At 57.9% G+C, this 14,686-nt stretch overlaps 1 protein-coding gene across 5 annotated transcripts in view; it reads left to right on the forward strand.

The window, feature by feature from the left end:
* CDH23 (cadherin related 23) overlaps window positions 1-14,686 on the forward strand; it is a 395,682-nt gene that overhangs the window by 377,368 nt on the left and 3,628 nt on the right. For 4 of the 5 annotated variants that reach the window (XM_046026731.1, XM_046026733.1, XM_046026732.1 and 1 more), the window contains 18 exons: window positions 1,973-2,089; window positions 3,180-3,404; window positions 3,983-4,152; window positions 4,374-4,511; window positions 5,687-5,806; window positions 7,244-7,421; window positions 7,574-7,785; window positions 9,719-9,910; window positions 10,075-10,188; window positions 10,759-10,888; window positions 10,995-11,246; window positions 11,326-11,487; window positions 12,976-13,232; window positions 13,518-13,615; window positions 13,969-14,089; window positions 14,167-14,246; window positions 14,362-14,402; window positions 14,563-14,623. In XM_046026731.1, the coding sequence (XP_045882687.1) occupies window positions 1,973-2,089; window positions 3,180-3,404; window positions 3,983-4,152; window positions 4,374-4,511; window positions 5,687-5,806; window positions 7,244-7,421; window positions 7,574-7,785; window positions 9,719-9,910; window positions 10,075-10,188; window positions 10,759-10,888; window positions 10,995-11,246; window positions 11,326-11,487; window positions 12,976-13,232; window positions 13,518-13,615; window positions 13,969-14,089; window positions 14,167-14,246; window positions 14,362-14,402; window positions 14,563-14,623 (2,668 nt within the window). Of the gene's footprint in view, window positions 1-491; window positions 1,215-1,972; window positions 2,090-3,179; window positions 3,405-3,982; window positions 4,153-4,373; window positions 4,512-5,686; window positions 5,807-7,243; window positions 7,422-7,573; window positions 7,786-9,718; window positions 9,911-10,074; window positions 10,189-10,758; window positions 10,889-10,994; window positions 11,247-11,325; window positions 11,488-12,975; window positions 13,233-13,517; window positions 13,616-13,968; window positions 14,090-14,166; window positions 14,247-14,361; window positions 14,403-14,562; window positions 14,624-14,686 lie in introns of those variants that run through there. The other variant, XM_046026735.1, reaches the window with a different exon arrangement.

A 14,686-nucleotide genomic window follows, 5' to 3' on the forward strand; every position in this document is an offset into this window, starting at 1 on the left:
AAGAAATAAGAAATAGAAGAAATAATAAATACATCTATATATCACAATCCCATTTTGTGTAAATGTAAAATACATACACAAGAAACAGTACAGGATTTTCAGGAATACTTCCAAATGAGAAATGCTCTTCAGTCCATTACAGTGATTGACCGAGGGGAGAGGAGGGGAGAGGAGTATGGGAATAAAAGGGAATAGACACATAAAACCAAAGTGGTCCTAATGACCACAGGGAGCAGTAAACCTTTGGATCTAGAGTATGATTCGCTCAATAAGCATCTGAGGCCCAGAGGAAGAAGGAAGACCCTGGAAGAAGGTAGATGGCTTAGCCGTGGCCCGGGTGCGCAGAATTCCTGCCGCAGTGGCTGGTCAGGACCATGGAAAGCTGCTCTGTGCCCCGCCCCGCTTGATGCTCTACTGATGCCTCTACCACTTTCCTCTTCTCTGTTCTCCCTTCCTCCAACTGACTCTCTTCTCTCCATTTTTCTTTCCAGTGTCTTCTCTGCCCCCTCTTCCTCACGTTTTCTCTACCTCCCTTGCTTACCTTTCCTCCCCTTTCTTCTTGCCAGAGCCTCAGCTCCCTGAGTGCTCCTATCCAATGGAGCTCCCACTTGCTCCCCTGGCTTCCTGCCCACCCCCTTCCCTTCCACTCCCTTCCCCCTCAAACCTCCTGCCCTGGTCTGCTCTGCACCCTACCGTCCCCCACGCCCTGCTCTGCTCCATCCCCTCTGCACCCTGAACTAACTGATGTTAACCTTCTTCTCTCTTCCTCCTGGCTGGCAGGCCTGCAGGTTTGAGCTCTGTTTCTCTGTCACTTCCCACCTCATCTCTGCTTCACCCCATCGCCTTCCTCCATACCACACCCCTACCACCCTTCCTGTCCTGTGGGGCCCAGGCCAAGGCCGTGGCCCAGCCTTTGCAGACTGAATGCAGCCACCCTCTCCCCATCCTCGCTCCCCAACCTCGGGGACGGGGAGCGAGAGTAGGAAGAGGAGGAGGAGGAGGAGGCAGCGGCCCAGGGTAAGTGACTGCCCCGTGGCTGGGGACCGAGGAAGACAGAAGCCTACCAGGGGATCTGCCAAGGGGGAAGGGAACCCCAGAGGCCACACTGCCTGAGAGGAAGCTGGAGAGAGAAAGTTTCACCGAGGGGTCAGGCCACCAGGCCCTCCAACAGAGCCAACCCTGAGATGGGCCAACTAGGTCTGCCCAGTTCAAGCCCAAGCCTCTCAAGGGTTCCTCTGTGATTGGGGGGCCGACAGGGGCTATGGGGAAGTGGGGGCAGGAGAAAAGGAGACAGCTTGCCAGTCTTAACACAGGACAGTTCTCCTTTCCCACAGTCAGACCCTCTCATGTCCTACGTAATCAAGACAAAGAGCTAGGGCTGACTATCCGGCCTGTCCCACCACGGTCCCTTCCAGAGAGCACCCTCAGGCATCTCTAGCTGCCCTGACCTTCTAAACTCAGTCTCCCTAGAATTCAAGCATTGTTGAAATTGCAATAAAATGAACATGACATAAAATTTACCACATTAACCCTATTTAAGCATATGGTTCAGTATACACATGTTGTAGAATGTAAGTATTCTGGAAACAAGCAATTACGTGGCACTGTGTGTCAAGCACTGTTCTAAACGCTTCGCTGATGTAAACTCATTTTATGGTTATAATCCTCAAAATAGCTCTGTGCAGGAGATACTGTAATTATCCTCATTTTATAAATGAGGAAACAGGTTCAGAGATATTAAATAGTTTCACCAAATTCCCCTGGCTAGTAAGCAGGGAGTGAAGGGCAAAATGTGGTGTCCCCAGCTTGCAGGTGGCTGTGGTCTCATCCCAGCCCAAGATGTCACTGCCAAGTCCCCATTCCACTGGGGATCATTGCTCTTGGTGTGGTTTGGGGGAGCTAGACAGGAGAGCCCCTGGGAGGCCCAGATGTTATGGGGTTCCCCTCAGACTGAACCTAGTCCCATCTACAGGGTCCGTAATGGTGAAGTCCCCGCTGAACCGGGAGCTGGTTGCCACCTATGAGGTCACTCTCTCAGTCATTGACAATGCCAGTGACCTACCAGAGCGTTCTGTCAGCATGCCAAACGGTAAGGCTCCCCAGGCACCTGCCACAGGCCTGGCCCCAGAGAGGGGGCAGTAGGACCTGCTCCCCACAGGGGCTGACAATTGTCAGGCTACACAAAAGGTATGAAGGGTGGCCGCCACAGGGAGGCTCAGGGTGGCCCCACGTCCCAGTTGTGAGAGCTCAATGGTGGGGGATCCAAAGCCCAGAACTGTGTGTGATCTTGAACCCAAAGGCTCAGAGTGGGAAGGAGGCTTGATAGAGGCTGGGTGGGCACTGAGAAATCGACAGCCAACAGAGACTCCGGCCAGAGTCCCATCGTCAGAGCCAGTGAGGAGGGAGTGGTGAGCACATGTGACAGGAACCTCAGAACATAGAGCCCAGAGGAAGGAAAGAGCGAGGAAATGTGAGTGTCTGTGGAGGCCAAGACACCACTGTGGAAGGTGCGGGCACCAGAGCAGACAGGGATACGGGCCGCCACCCTGTCCACAGCCGGAGGCATGACCAGGCGGGGCTGCGGAAGGAGTGGATTCTGTGTGGGCAGAACAGGAAAGGGGAGGATGGAGTGATGGCGTGGCCTCAAGTCACCTCTAGCCTCGAGGGCACGGACAGCCGCTGGGATGGGGAGATAGGCCTAGCAGATATTGGCTGCTTATCTTTACAGGCCAGAGGCCCAAGTTTTCAGGAAGAAAGAGCAGACCCGGTCACTGCCTACATGTTACCTGCTCAGAGGGCAAGGCCCAGAGCGGGTTACCTCGAGGGGACCACTCAGACAGGAAGTAGAAGGCTGAATCACGGACACGGTCTTTGACCCTTAGACCATCATAGTCCTACCTTGTTGGATGGGTTGGAAAACTGAGGCACAGTAAGGGCCGCAGTCCGCCGAGGTCACTTAGCCAGTTGGTGGAACCCAAACCCCTTCCCCCATGGAAGAGCGAGCCACCAGATCAGGGAAAAGGGCCATGTGCCACCGCATAAGGGCTAAGTAGAGCTTCAGGGAGTCCCAGGAGGGCAGTGAAAGGCCACATCCTGTCTGGGCTTGACTGACACTTAGCAAGGCCAGGCCTGGCCACACTGGTGTCCCTCACATCATCTTCACCCTGCCTCTGCCCCAGCCAAGCTGACAGTCAACATCTTGGATGTCAATGACAACACGCCCCAGTTCAAGCCCTTTGGGATCACCTGCTACACAGAGCGGGTCCTGGAGGGGGCCACCCCAGGCACCACGCTCATCGCCGTGGCCGCCGTGGACCCGGACAAGGGCCTCAATGGGCTGATCACGTACACGCTGCTGGACCTGATGCCCCCAGGCTATGTCCGGCTGGAGGACTCCTCCGCAGGTGGGTGGGAAGTCTCCCAGAAGAGGATTGGGGGACATGCGCCTGCTCAGCCTCCACAGGGGACCCTGGCCCACTTGTCGCCCTCCAGCGGGGGCCACACCCTAGTCCCTCAGGGGGCTGGGCCAGATCCAGTATGGCCAGCATTCCCATCACTCCCAGATGCCCAAACTATAGGAAAGGAGAGTACTTGGTCCCAGGTCGGGTGGAGGCCCCCTCCGAGGTCTGCTGGACCCCTTGGGTACTTCACCTGTGCCTCTGCCTCCTGGGCTTCCACTAGGAGCCTCACTTGGGGAGCGAGAAGACCAAGACAAGAAGCTCTCAGAGGAGGTCCTGGGCTAGTCGGTACCCACCCCTTTGACTTGTGAAAAGCTTTCTCACCCCTCCCGTGAGGGGAACAGCCGGATACCAGTTACCGTGAGGCTTTTGGCCTGCCAGCCCCTGGTTGGTGCTGCTGGGCCACCTCCTCCTTCCAGGGACCACCCCTGCCCCTTATTGCTCCAGATCCTTCTCTTTATACTTTGGAGAGACTCCGTGAGTGAGGAGCGGCCACACGGGCAGCGGGTGCCTCTGTTTCTTAGGGAAAGTCATTGCCAACCAGACAGTGGACTATGAGGAAGTGCAGTGGCTCAACTTCACCGTGAGGGCCTCGGACAATGGGTCTCCGCCCCGCGCCGCTGAGATCCCCGTCTACCTGGACATCGTGGACATCAATGACAACAACCCCATCTTTGACCAGTCTTCCTACCAGGTGGGCAGCCGGGCAGCAGGTTGGGTCAGGACCCATGCCCAGGTCTTGGGCCCTTTGGGCAGCTTCCACCCCCACACGGCCGGCCTCTGCGCCCCGCAGGTGTGACTGCCCCATGAGCGGCTTGGTGCCCCAGGCTGTGTACCCGGTGAGTTTTCAGGGCAGGGGCATAGACTCTAGGCCTGACCTGAGCCCGCTCTCTCTCCCTGCCCGCTGGGCTGCAGGAAGCCCTCTTCGAGGATGTGCCCGTGGGCACGGTCATCCTGACCGTCACCGCCACAGACGCCGACTCGGGCAACTTTGCCGTCATTGAGTACAGCCTCGGGGATGGAGAGGGCAAGTTTGCCATCAACCCCACCACGGTAAGCAGGCACACCGAGTGCTGGGAAGAGCCCGGGCAGAGGCTGAGAAGCCGCCACAAGTATCATAGTCGTCCCGGTTTCTGGGTCCTGCCATCGGGACGTCTGTGTTCTCAGGGGCTTTTTCACCAAGTCAGCAGGCCCGGCACAAGTCTCAGACATCCGGCAGACTGTGGCCTTTCTGTCCCTTTGGCCACAGTCTTTTGAAACTAGCCTTTGTGGGACAGAAAAAAATTCTGAGCTGTGTCCCCACCAGACTAGAAAACTTGACTCGAGTCCAGGAGACTGCTTTTTGGAAACCATTAAAAGAGAGGTAGAGGGGCACCTGGGTGGCTCAGTGGGTTAAAGCCTCTGCCTTCAGCTCAGGTCATGATCCCAGAGTCCTGGGATCGAGCCCCACATCAGGCTCTCTGCTCTGCAGGGAGCCTGCTTCCTCCTCTCTCTCTGCCTGCCTCTCTGCCTAGTTGTGATTTCTCTCTGTCAAATAAATAACAAGTATTAAAAAAAAAAAAAAAAAGAGAGGTAGAGGAAGCTCTGCAGAAAGTGGGCACAGTGTTTGAGCTCCTACTGTATACATGGCCCTGTATCAGTGCTGGGTGGGGGTGGGGGGAGGGAAGATGCCCCCCATGGGTGCCTCCCCCACGCTGTGGGAGAACAGAAACTCAAGAGAAAGGATGCGTGATGATTTAAATGACTGTGACTTGGTTCAAAGCTGGTGTTTCAGCCCAGGGAGAGACCACTGCAGCCTGGGGATGGCTGGTCAGGCAGGACCTTCCCCAGGGACGGAGCCAGAACTGGACTTTCCCTCCTACTGCCTCTCGTGGCCCACACCCCCCTGCACTCGGCCCGGTCAGCCAGATTCTGTCCTCCGCACTCAGTGCAAATGATCAGTCATGCTCTTGGCCTGGCACTGTGAACAGCAAATATTTACAGAGGACTGCTCTATACCGGGCCAGGTAGCCAGCTCCAGTGCGGCCCGTCCATCCCACTTCCAGGTGGAGCAGAGTCGTGGGGCCCGCAGAGCCACTAGAACCCGAGCTCCGTGGGGATGGGGACTGTTGTCTCTTCTGTTCAGTGCCGCGTCTCCAGAGCCTAGAACAATGTCTGGTGTAGACTGAGTGCTCAGTAACTACCAGTCAGATTGATGAAGAAACTGATTCCACCCCTCCCCCTCCTAGGGTGACATCTATGTTCTGTCCCCTCTGGACCGGGAGAAGAAGGATCACTATATTCTGACGGCCTTGGCCAAAGACAACCCCGGGGATATAGCCAGCAACCGTCGGGAAAATTCGGTGCAGGTAAGGGCCACTAGGCCGGACCAGGCACTCTAAGGACTGGAATTGTGGAGGCAGCAGTCAAAGCCTTCACTTTAGAGGATGCTGCAGGGCTGGAGCAGGGCCTCCCGGGCCCTCGGAGACGTGGTGGCAGCAGTTGACAGCAGGAGCTTAGTTGGGTGAGCCAAAAAGGAGGTTGCTTAGGGAGATGGAGACTTTCCAAGAGAACTTTCTTGTGCCCAACCCCTGCAAAGACAGTGTTTAAACACACCCCAGTGTAACCCAAGGCTGAGGCTCTACATGTCCCACCCCCCACATTGTCCCCTGAAAGAAACAGCCCAGCAACCAAACGTAACTGTGACACAGTTATCTTTATTTATGTCCCTTAAAGACCTTTAATGGGGCATCCAGCCCCGTTCCCATTCCAGCTCTAGCTTCAGCACAGTTGCCCTGAGGCCCATCTTCTAAGCTCTTTCCTCACTTGAGGGAGGGTCTGCTTTCTCCTTCCTTCTTCCCCCGTTCCTGCCTTCTCCAGTCCGGTCTTTCCGTACACAGTTCTGCCATTTCTCCCCACAATAGCCTAAGCCTCCAAAGAGAACTCTCCTGGAGGGTGGGGGCTGGTGAGCAGTTGGGGGGGGCAGGAGCACTCACACCGGGATCCCGTCCCTGTCACACTGCTGTGCTGGGAAGAGCACGGCACTGGGAGTCAGAGGACGAGCGCACTAGTGCAGCACTGTGCTCGTGGCCTGTAACCTTTCCGAGCCGAGCCTCTCGGCTGTGGGCTCTGCAGGGGGTGGGAGGCAGCGGCAGCCAATATGACGCCTACGGCCCCAGGCAGTGGTGTCAGGGCGAAGGGGAGTTGGAAGGCAGTTTGTGCACACGACAGAGTTCTTAAAATCACTGCTCTGAGGGGTTCTCGGGGGACACAGGTCAGGCAAAGCCTCAGCAGTCAGGGGAGAGACGGCCTCCGGCCTGGGGTGTCCAGGGGGCCCGCCCTGGGCTGTGGGGTCGGCCAAGGGAGCCCGTCCCAAGCTGGACACAAATCCCAGTCAAGAGGGAACTTTGGGGAGTGGAGGGATCACAATCCCGCAGGACGGTCGAGAGAGCAGACTCAGATGTAGGGGTCACGGTGAGAAGGAGCAAAGGACGGAGTGGGAGGGGGTGGGGCGGGCTCCCTGCCTCAGGACGTGGACACCGACACCTGGTAACCACAGGCCTAGCTGCACAGCGGTTACTGAAGCCAGGCGCTGTGCGTCACGGCTGGGCCTGAGAGAAGAGATACTACTGTCCCCAGTGTACAGCTAAGGAGGCGGCTCGGGGAAGGGGGCGTTGAACAAATTGCGGTCGGACTCCAGTAGCAGGCACCGTCTGCCCTGGCTTGCTCCTGTGTGACTGGGTCGCCTGAAGCAGCCCCTCTGTATGCTCCTGACCTTTGACCCCACATCCCCTCCCCGCCAACAGGTGGTGATCCAGGTGCTGGACGTCAATGACTGCCGCCCACGGTTCTCCAAGCCCCAGTTCAGCACAAGCGTGTACGAGAACGAGCCGGCAGGCACCTCGGTCATCACCATGATGGCCACCGACCAGGACGAGGGCCCCAATGGGGAGCTGGCCTACTCACTCGAGGGCCCTGGCGTGGGTAAGTAGCCCACTCCCCACCCATGATGCCTTGCGTGTGGGAGGAGCAGGTGGTCACGTGCACAGCCCCAGGCCAGGAGGAGGAGGAGGAGGGACAGGAAGGAGGGACGTCTCGGCCAGAGCCGGACCCTGCTCTCCCATCCCACCTGCCAGAGGCCTTCCACGTGGACATGGACTCAGGTCTGGTGACAACAAAGCGGCCACTGCAGTCCTACGAGAGGTTCAACCTGACGGTGGTGGCCACGGATAGGGGAGAGCCCCCGCTCTGGGGCACCACCATGCTCCTGGTGGAGGTCATCGACGTCAATGACAACCGCCCCATCTTTGTGCGCCCGCCAAACGGCACCGTCCTCCACATCAGAGAGGTACCGCTGTCCCCGGGTCCCCTGCCCCCCACCATCTCCCTCCTGCAGTCACTCCTGGAAGAGTGAAAGGCTCCCACGGGGACGGTGGGGAAACGGAGGCCAGCAGGCGAGACATATTTGCTCAGTGTCACACAGAACAGTCCTGAAGAGTGGGGAGTAGTGTGAGCTGTGCTAGCACGAGGCCCTGGGCCCAAGTCTGACTGTTGCTGCTGTGACCTTGAGAAAGAGGCTTCTCGGAGTGGTTTCTCATCCGCAAAACAGGACTCAGAATAGTAGATGCCCTCGCTCTTGCTCCTAGATGTCTGCCAAAAAAGGCAGCCTCCCCGGACACCCACTTCCCCCATATTTGTATCTCAAAATAACACACATGTTCCTTCCGTCTGTCTGCTGTTCCTGCTGATACCAGGCCTAGGAATTGGGGATGGGCATCCAAATAAGAAACAAGGGGGAAGTGACTGACATTCTAGAATTCCCCAATGCTCCTTTCATCCTTTGTTCTAAATTGCCCCGTGAAGGCAGGGGGCACTCTTTTGTTCCCTGCCCCGTCCCTCCTTCCTCTCAGCACCTACACCCCATCTGCTCGCTGCTGTTCTACTCAGGGGATCTCCCACTTGTTCTCCGTTCCCTGAACTTCAGCCTGCCTCCGCCTCTCAGAACATCAACGTCGGGTCCTTGTCACTCTGTCCCCTCTTTGAAGTCCCACAGGAGACATATCCCCCGGGGCCGAGCACCGGGAAACGATGCTGTGCCCATACCTGTTGAGTTGCTTTTTCCAGTGCCCACGGCAGTGAGGGAGTGGTCGTCTTTGTGCTGCCCACTGGGGAGCTCAGAGCAGCCCGCCCACGCTGAGTGACCCTGCAGGGACTCAGTGCACAGACCTTGTCCCCCACCTCTCACTTTCCATTTTCCTGCCAACCATTTCTTATTCTTTACCCTTTTTTTTTAACTTGTTCTCTCTTGTTATAATGTATACACTTAACAGACTTTTGTAAATGACCTCAAATCTTTTGTGGAAGAAGGCAAGATATAAATTAGTAATGATCTAGCTCTTGTCCACAACAGAGGCCCCATTTGCTACATTTTTCCCTAAGACACTGCATTTGGAAAGATTCGTGTCTCCCAAACAACCAGTAGGTGTTAAGTAATTCTCCCTGTCATCGCATTGCCATTGATTAGATGTAACTGCCACCTGGGAGTCTCTGATTTTCCCGATCCATGAGATCAGGAGAACCATGCCGAGCTGATCATTTTTCAAGTAAATCCAAGAAATGTGCCCTTCCCTTGTGCCCTGTGCAGCCTTATTATGGGTCAGTGTATTGTAGCCATCAGATCTCTTGAGATCTTACACTTAACGGAATCAGGAGCCTGGGGCCCAGAGAGGTAGTGTGCATGTCCCAAATCACACAGTGAATTTGTAACAGACTAGAACGCAGCTGTTGTCTCTAAATACCATGTCATTCTACCTGCCTGTCCCTCACTTTCAGGTACCGGATTAGGTAGATGGTTTTTGTCTGGGGATTCCTAGTGCTTCTGTGATTAGGGTTAACAGAGCAAGACAGACCCAGGCACAGAGGGGTAGCTGTGGTCTCCGCCTTTGGATTCTCCCTCTGCCTGCCGGTGGGATCCAAGGGATGAGGGAAGCCCCTGGAAGGGCAATACCCCTGAGTGTGTGTGAAGCATGGTGGATGGAGACCAGGCAGGACCACTGACGGGCAGTGGAGTGGGGGTGGGGAGAAGGGATGTTCTAGCAGGTGCTTGAAACTCCAGGAGAGTCCAGCGAAGTGGGCAGACGTTTCCTAAGCCTGCTGGAAAGTGGCAAGGTCATTGTGCTGAATGAGGAGAAAGAACAAGAGCACCCGCAGGGCCTGGGAGCTGGGATTCTCTCAGATGCCCCAGGAGCCTCCCTGCCAAACCCTCCCACCCCCCACCGCAGGAGATCCCGCTTCGCTCCAATGTATATGAGGTCTATGCCACAGACAAGGACGAGGGCCTCAATGGGGCCGTGCGCTACAGCTTCCTGAAGACAGCCGGCAACCGGGACTGGGAGTACTTCACCATTGACCCCATCAGCGGCCTCATCCAGACAGCTCAGCGCCTGGACCGCGAGAAACAGGCTCTGTACAGCGTAAGGGGTGGGGCCCGGGGAGGGGCGAGGCTGAGGGCAGGGCTCTCCTCTGGTAGAAGGCTGCCCTCTCCCCACCTAGAATAGAATGCCCGCCTGGGTGGTGAGCTGGCTCCCCCGGGGGTGGGGGGGTGGCCCCCCTCAGACTGTGTTCCTCTGTCCCCCAGCTCATCCTGGTAGCCAGTGACCTGGGTCAGCCAGTGCCGTACGAGACCATGCAGCCACTGCAGGTGGCCCTGGAGGACATCGATGACAACGAACCTCTCTTTGTGAGGCCTCCAGTGAGCTGAACCCCCACCCCCACCCCGCACCCGCCACCCACACAGGGACTCCCCTGCCTGCGGGCACACAGGCTCCCACTCTCCCGTGCACACCGTACCGCGCACGTGTGGTCACACACAGAAACTCTGCACGCACCTCACAGGACAAGTGTTTATTGAGCAGCTGCTACTTCAAGGTACTACTCGGCAGTGAGAAGAGCAAACAGGCGAGACTCGTGCAGTGGGATCTCTCCTGATTGCACACCCAAGAGCAAGCATGCAGGAAACCTGATATTTGGTCTGCTTCACAGAGCTGGGGCTGAGCCCCTCCCGCTGTCTCAGACTGTGCAACTTGGTGGGGGGGTTTTCTTGTGTGCACGTGGGATGTGAGGTTCCCCAGAGACCGTGTGGGTGTGGGAGTGTGTGTGCGTGCACACGTATATGAGTGTGCCCCGTTGTTCAAACATCAGCTCAGATGTCGGTCTTCCTCACAGAACAGGCCAGGCCCGGCCCATACTTCCTTGAGGTTCCAGAAGTTCTGCTCACCCCAAATGACCTTGGTCTTCTGTGACCTTCCCCTTCCCCCTGCAGAAAGGCAGCCCCCAGTACCAGTTGCTGACTGTGCCCGAGCACTCCCCACGTGGCACCCTCGTGGGCAACGTGACAGGCGCCGTGGACGCAGACGAGGGTCCCAATGCCATCGTTTACTACTTCATTGCAGGTGGGGCTTGTCGGGCTCTGCCCTGCTGACCCCGGAGCTGGAGATGCGCCCACCAAGCCCCACCCCAGCCCCACCCCCTCACCCTGTGCTGTGGCCCCGCCCCCAGCCGGCAACGAACAGAAGAACTTCCATCTCCGGCCAGACGGGCGCCTGCTGGTGCTGCGGGACCTGGACCGGGAGCGGGAAGCCGTCTTCTCTTTCATCGTGAAGGCCTCGAGCAACCGCAGCTGGACACCACCACGGGGGCCCTCCCCAGCCCTCGACCTGGTCAGTGACCTCACCTTGCAGGAGGTGCGCGTTGTGCTAGAAGACATCAACGACCAGCCCCCGCGCTTCACCAAGGCAGAATACACCGCAGGTGCCGGGGAGGGGCCTGGGTCTGGGCTTCGGGGCTGCCCCTGCCCTGCCACTCACACCCACCTGCCCCTGTCCCACAGGAGTGGCCACCGATGCCAAGGTGGGCTCAGAGTTGATCCAGGTGCTGGCCCTGGATGCAGACATTGGCAACAACAGCCTGGTCTTCTACAGCATCCTGGCCATCCACTACTTCCGGGCCCTCGCCAACGACTCTGAGGACGTGGGCCAGGTCTTCACCATGGGTAGGAGCCTCCACCCAAGACCTCTGTCACTGCATGGACTGTAGTCTGGAGGAGATGGGGTCTGTGTGGGCACCACAGGGTATGAGTGGCCGGCCAGGCAGCCATGTGCCTTCTGTTCACCTCGCACCTAACCGTCATGCGGCCAGCCCCTTGTTAATCCTTTCCTCCCTCTACCTTCCCAGTCTCTGATCCAGTTCACCCTCTCTCCACCCACTTTCTCCTTCCTTCCTTCTCTACATCTCCTTATCCATCCGTCCATCCACCCACCCTTGTGTCAGTCTGCCCCACCCCGTGCATCTGTCCATCCTTCCTCTCACTCATACATCTGTCCACCCATCTACCCATCTACCCACTCATCCATCCACCTTGCCATCCTCCTCTCCATACGTCCGCCTGTCTTCCCATTGGTGCCCCTCTTCCTCCCTTGGGTCAGGCATTGTGCTAAGCCCTGGGGAGCACCTATGTACCTGAACGTATGGTGCTGACTTGTGCATTTGCCTGTGTGGACAGTTGAGCCTCTTGGATCAGGTCCGAGAGGTGTCCTGGTGGTTGTCCCATGACCTTCCTTCTAGACACCAACCCTTCCCCACTTTTGCCTACAGGAATCAGTCCAGACTCCTTCATCTGCCTGCCTTTCAAGGTTCACCATGTCTTCCAGTTCCCCTTCCTGTTTCCACAGCCCCCACCACCTAGAAGGACCCTGTGCCCCCCCTAGCTGATCGCCTCACCACTCCTTCAGCTCCTTCTATACCACCCTCCATCGGCCTTTGCCCTTTGTCTTCACCTCCTGAAATACCACCTTGGCCTTCACCTCTGCCTTCAGATGTGCTCCCTCCAACCATCCTCTGAAGCCTAATTCCCATGACAACTCCTCCAGTCACACAACCAGACATCCTCCCTTTGTCCTCTGATCTAGTACTGCTCTTAGTTTAGTAAATTAAGGCAGAGAGGATACCCAGCTTGCTGAACGTAACACAGCTAGAATGTGGCAGATCTTGAACCCAGGTCTGCAGTCCTCTACGAGAAGGCTGCTGCGCCACCTCTGGTCATCTCTCTCGTATGGCTGTGGAATTCACAAGTGCATGTATGTGGGAGAGACGGGGGGGCTCGGACATGTTCCCTGGTCCCCCAGAGTCCCAAACCTATCCTTAGGTCAGTGCAGCCCACAGCTGTGTGTGAACTTGCAGGGTTTAAGTAGAAACTTAGAAATCGCTAGAAGTACCCGTTCTGGCAGCACTGGCTGCCTTCTCTGAGAAGAACAATCAGCCACGCCCAGGCCACCGCCACTGCTCCCTCAGATGAACACTCACGCTCAGCTGTCCCCAGGCCTCGGTCATCTCTGCGCTCTCCCCGGCCCTGTGGGCACTTGTGGTCTGAGACACTTCTTCCCCTCGTGTCGAGATGCCCCTGGCCCTCGCCCCCCCCACAGGGGACTCACGGGGACTGGGTGGCCCCTGAGCTGCACCTGTCCGTGGCCTCTTCCCACAGGGAGTGTGGACGGCATCCTGCGCACCTTTGACCTCTTCATGGCCTACAGCCCCGGCTACTTTGTGGTGGACATCGTGGCCCGGGACCTGGCAGGCCACAACGACACGGCCATCATCGGCATCTACATCCTGAGAGACGACCAGCGGGTCAAGATCGTCATTAATGAGATCCCCGACCGCGTGCGCGGCTTTGAGGAGGAGTTCATCCGCCTGCTTTCCAACATCACTGGTGCCATCGTCAACACGGACGACGTGCAGGTGACCCATGGAGCCGCCCTGGGTCTACTGGTGAGGGGAGGAGGACCGGACCACAGGGACAGGGCATCGCGGAGAGACCAGGGGTCTGAAAGGGAGTCTCTGGCCCTTAGTATCCTCACCTGTAAAATGGGGCTAATAGCGCCCAGCCCCATGCAGTGAAGTGACCGGCACCACGTGTGGTCCTCGGTGAGCACTCGGCAGTGATGGGTTTATTGGCAGGGCAGGCCAGGAGGGGCTCCCCATCCCCTCCCCCTGCCATAGCCCACGGTGCCCCTTCTCGCCTAGTTCCACGTGGACAAGAAGGGTCGGGTGAACTTCGCACAGACAGAGCTGCTCATCCACGTGGTGAACCGTGATACCAACCGCATCCTGGACGTGGACCGGTGGGTGGGGTCTGGGCTCGGACTGTCGGCCCACCTCCCGGCCCTGGAGTTGGGGAGGGGACCACCCCAAAAGAGGCAGATCACACCATCAGGCCAGCTGTGTGGGGGCTCCCCCAAGAGGTGGGCAGGGCTGGCAGAGAATAGTTTGGGGGTATCCTCCACCGCTCGGAGCCTGACTCTCCCCACCCGTAAAATGGGAGGAGGACATGGCCCGTGAGGCGCAAGCAGGATCCTGGGTGAGGGGGTGAACTCTGTAAGGCACGGAGTCAGGAGGCAAGAGCGCAGACCTTTCCGCGTGGCCCCAGCTCTGAAGGACTGGCTGAGGGAAGCTGAGGCACCCGCCCCTCACGCAGGGTGATCCAGATGATTGACGAGAACAAGGAGCAGCTACGGAATCTCTTCCGGAACTACAACGTCCTGGACGTGCAGCCCGCCATCTCCGTCCGCCTGCCCGACGACATGTCTGCCCTGCAGGTAGTCTACTGGCACCCGGCCCTGCCGCCCCTCTGCCCTCCGCGCGCTCCCACTCATGCCTGACCCCGTTCCCCCAGATGGCGATCATCGTCCTGGCCATTCTCCTCTTCCTGGCGGCCATGCTCTTCATCCTCATGAACTGGTACTACAGGACCGTGTGAGTGGCCCCCTCCCACCGCCCCTGCTCCTGGGACAGTCACAGAGGCCGCCAGGGAGATGCCAGCCCTGTCCAGCCTCCTTCACTAGCCCCTCTCCTCTCTGCTTCCCTCCAGACACAAGAGGAAGCTCAAAGCCATTGTGGCTGGATCAGCAGGTGAGCAAGGGCTGTGATTGGGGGGTGGGGGGCAGCTAAGAGGGTAGGAGGGGCCCTGAGGGGCCTACAGTGCCTGCCTAGGCCTCACAAGGCTGGCTGGGCTCCCCCGGCCCAGCAGGGTGCACCCCTTCCCTCCATGTCCCAACACTTCTCCCTACAGGGAACCGCGGTTTCATTGACATCATGGACATGCCCAACACCAACAAGTATTCCTTTGATGGGTAAGTGGGGGTCCCTGAGCCCTCAGGGTGTACTTTGGGGAGGCCCACCCGGGACCCTGGTGG

Source organism: Meles meles, chromosome 13, assembly GCF_922984935.1.
Source record: "Meles meles chromosome 13, mMelMel3.1 paternal haplotype, whole genome shotgun sequence".
In the NCBI taxonomy this organism is placed as follows: domain Eukaryota; kingdom Metazoa; phylum Chordata; class Mammalia; order Carnivora; family Mustelidae; genus Meles; species Meles meles.